The 2,627-nt window shown below is 58.4% G+C and overlaps 2 protein-coding genes across 2 annotated transcripts; one reads left to right on the forward strand and one right to left on the reverse strand.

Moving 5' to 3' along the window:
* Positions 1-6: 6 nt before the first annotated feature.
* On the reverse strand, positions 7-1,849 carry SPRG_17875 (hypothetical protein; the record flags this gene model as incomplete). The annotated part of the gene is made up of 7 exons (XM_012357284.1): positions 7-163; positions 212-1,111; positions 1,161-1,222; positions 1,264-1,338; positions 1,394-1,462; positions 1,510-1,657; positions 1,710-1,849. Coding segments are annotated over 7 exons (1,551 nt in total), but the record flags the coding sequence as incomplete, so codon positions are not given.
* A 138-nt stretch (positions 1,850-1,987) lies between these two features.
* On the forward strand, positions 1,988-2,367 carry SPRG_17877 (hypothetical protein). The gene has a single exon (XM_012357285.1). The coding sequence runs from the start codon at positions 2,026-2,028 to the stop codon at positions 2,320-2,322; it is 297 nt and encodes a 98-aa protein (XP_012212675.1). The 5' UTR covers positions 1,988-2,025; the 3' UTR covers positions 2,323-2,367.
* Positions 2,368-2,627: the final 260 nt, after the last annotated feature.

The following is a 2,627-nucleotide window of genomic DNA, read 5'->3' on the forward strand; positions in this document are numbered from 1 at the left end:
GGCGACAGCTTCGTTAGCGCCAAGGAGGTCTTGTAGCATCGGAAGGTACGGGTGGATCGTGCGCTGGCTCGTCGGATCGTCCGTGACGTAGTCTTTGATGAGGAAGCAAAGGGCGCGGACACACGTGCGCAGCTCCGCGTGCCGCTGGTACACGCCTTGATGCCTACGACAGGTGTAGGGCGACATCTGACGCGGTCCATGAGAAGCCTACGTGTGCAAGATTGCTGCAAAGTTGTCGAGGAGCGACGCCAAGACAGACTGGTCCCAGAGAATAAACTTGAGCGACGGGTGCTCGCGTAGGACATTGTGCACCGCCCGCAGGCAAATCTCGAGCGGCTGCACGTCCTGAAACGCGAGCAAATCTACGTTTGGGACGCGCTGCAGCTGTGCGCAGTGTCGTGCAAACTGGTGCTTTGTAAAGAGCACGTCCAGAAGGACGAAAACTTCGGTCGCACTCGGCAGATGCACTCGAAAGACGTCGCTGTCGCGCACGGTGCGGCAGCAGTGCAGGGGTATGGTTGCGTCGTCGTTTCCTGCGACACCGCAGAGCCAGACGCCACTCTCCTCGTGCTGGATGTGGAAAGTAGTTGATGATCCACCGTGCTTGCTTGCGAGCTTGAAGAACGTCGCGGGTCCGTTGTCGGTTGACGAGGCCGAGACGCACAGCGGCGCGTTCGCACTGATAGCGAGAAGCTTGCCCGTAGCGACGTGGCGCAGCTGGAACACATCAAGCGCGATTGCTTTGCCGCCCCACTTGGCGTGGAGGGGCTCGACCGCCCAGAGTGCGTTCGAGGTCACTCTCGAGGTTAGGGCCAGAACATCCGACGCAAGTTCGAGGACGTGTTCGCTTTCGACGTGGCAGAAGCGCAGAATGTCGCCGCCGCGCAGCGCCGGTACGGACGGCTCATGGTTGGCGAACGGTACAAGCTGCCACCGCGTCTTGTCCTTGCCAGCGACAACGTCGAGGATGCTTTCTTGGAGGCGGCTCGTTGCGACGTCGAGGTAGCGCTCCCAGCGGGCGCTGTAGAGATGCACAACGTCTTCAATGAGGACAGTGTCCCCGTCCATCTTGGTTTTGACCGGGGCTTGCACCTCCAGCCACGAATCGAGCCTACGACGGTTGCTTGCTGCCGCATCGACGCACAGTCGGACTCGCGTACCATTGCTCGCGAGCTGGCACGTCGCAGGCGGCGTTGAACGTGTGTGGGGACTCGAAGCCAATCTAATAACGGTACATGCACCATCTACCGGCAAAAGATCTACCTTCATCGTAAAGGACTTGACTCCGCGCTCGTTGACGTTGATGCAAAGCACTTGGTTGGTGTGGTAATGAACGAGCTACAACACGCACCGTACAGGCCCATGAGCAGAGGTCGCAGGCAAGGTGACGTACGCGAATGCATTGCCCGAGCTTTACCTCGGTACCATAGCCCTTGTATGCCATCTCGTTCTCGAGCGCACGCTACATGGACCATCTGGCATCAGGGCGAAGACGCGTGCTTGGCGTACGCTATCGAGCTTCCTCTGGAGGTCGACGCGGACAATGTCTTCCTTGTTGAGCACGGCCTCCACACGGAAGACGCATGGCAGTACGCTCTTGGGCTCCAGCGCCTCGGTCTGTGTGAGCGTCTCGACCCCAGCCGCCCGATGGACGATCCTACGTTGGCAGGAACGATCATCATCTCCATCATCATATTTTGCTCGTCTACCCCGAGGAAGGAACTGCATGCTCGCAGGAAGCGAGGAAGCCGATCGCGGGATGGGGATCTGCGCTCGACTCGGGGGACCAGGACGGGTCGCTGCCTTGGGCGACCATGAGCACGAGGTCGCCGACGCAGAGCTTGGCCATACCCCCAAAAGATCGACGTTTCTTTTTAGCCAATCATATGCCTCAGATGATTCCACAGACCAATCCGCGTCCGCAGAACCAAACCAACGTGATTGGTCTGTTATTTCAGCTGGCGATGCATTTCAGCCTATGGCACGCAGGACGAGTTGGGAGAAACAAGCAGTTGCCAACTTGCCATGAGCGCCGTCTGCGTCGCGAGCCCGCCGGCCGAAGACGACTGGGACATGCCACTGCTCTTCATGACGTCGCTGCCGACCAACTTCAAGGTCAACGCCGACATTGCCGCGCTTGCGAGCTTCACGGACGACTACGAGGTCTCGGAGGACGAAGGGCCGTCGCCGCCAAAGACAGGCAAGGTCCAGGACAAGACCAAGTTCCGGTCGTCGTCGCGTCACGTGGCCAAGCCGTACGCCAAGTCGAAGAAGGCCAACATGGCCGAGCTGCAAGTGTGCATGAAGTTTTTCAACATGTAGACTACCCCAACTTTGTATTTAATACATCCGCAACACACCACCGACAGAGCTTCGTTCGCCTCTCCCACGGTCACACCCAAATCACTGCTGCAACAAAACTCGAGACGCACATACGTCAGCTCGTGAAACTCGATTCAGTTCCAAAGACAGCGAGGTGCACCGCCGACGAAACTTGCCGTGTTTCGAGGACGGTAAAAGCCTATCTTTCGTACGATAATGTCATTTTGTGATCTTTTTAGGGTCGGCAAGCTGCAGCAAGCGTCCACAACTGGCACCGTGACGCGCGATGACCATGCAGCTAGCTC

The sequence above is a fragment of the Saprolegnia parasitica genome (genome assembly GCF_000151545.1).
Source record: "Saprolegnia parasitica CBS 223.65 unplaced genomic scaffold supercont2.831, whole genome shotgun sequence".
NCBI classification, from domain to species: Eukaryota; Oomycota; class Saprolegniomycetes; order Saprolegniales; family Saprolegniaceae; genus Saprolegnia; species Saprolegnia parasitica.

Coding starts and splice junctions, on each gene's coding strand:
- SPRG_17877 (XM_012357285.1), top strand. CDS start 2,026: ATGAGCGCCGTCTGCGTCGCGAGCCCGCCGGCCGAAGACGACTGGGAC.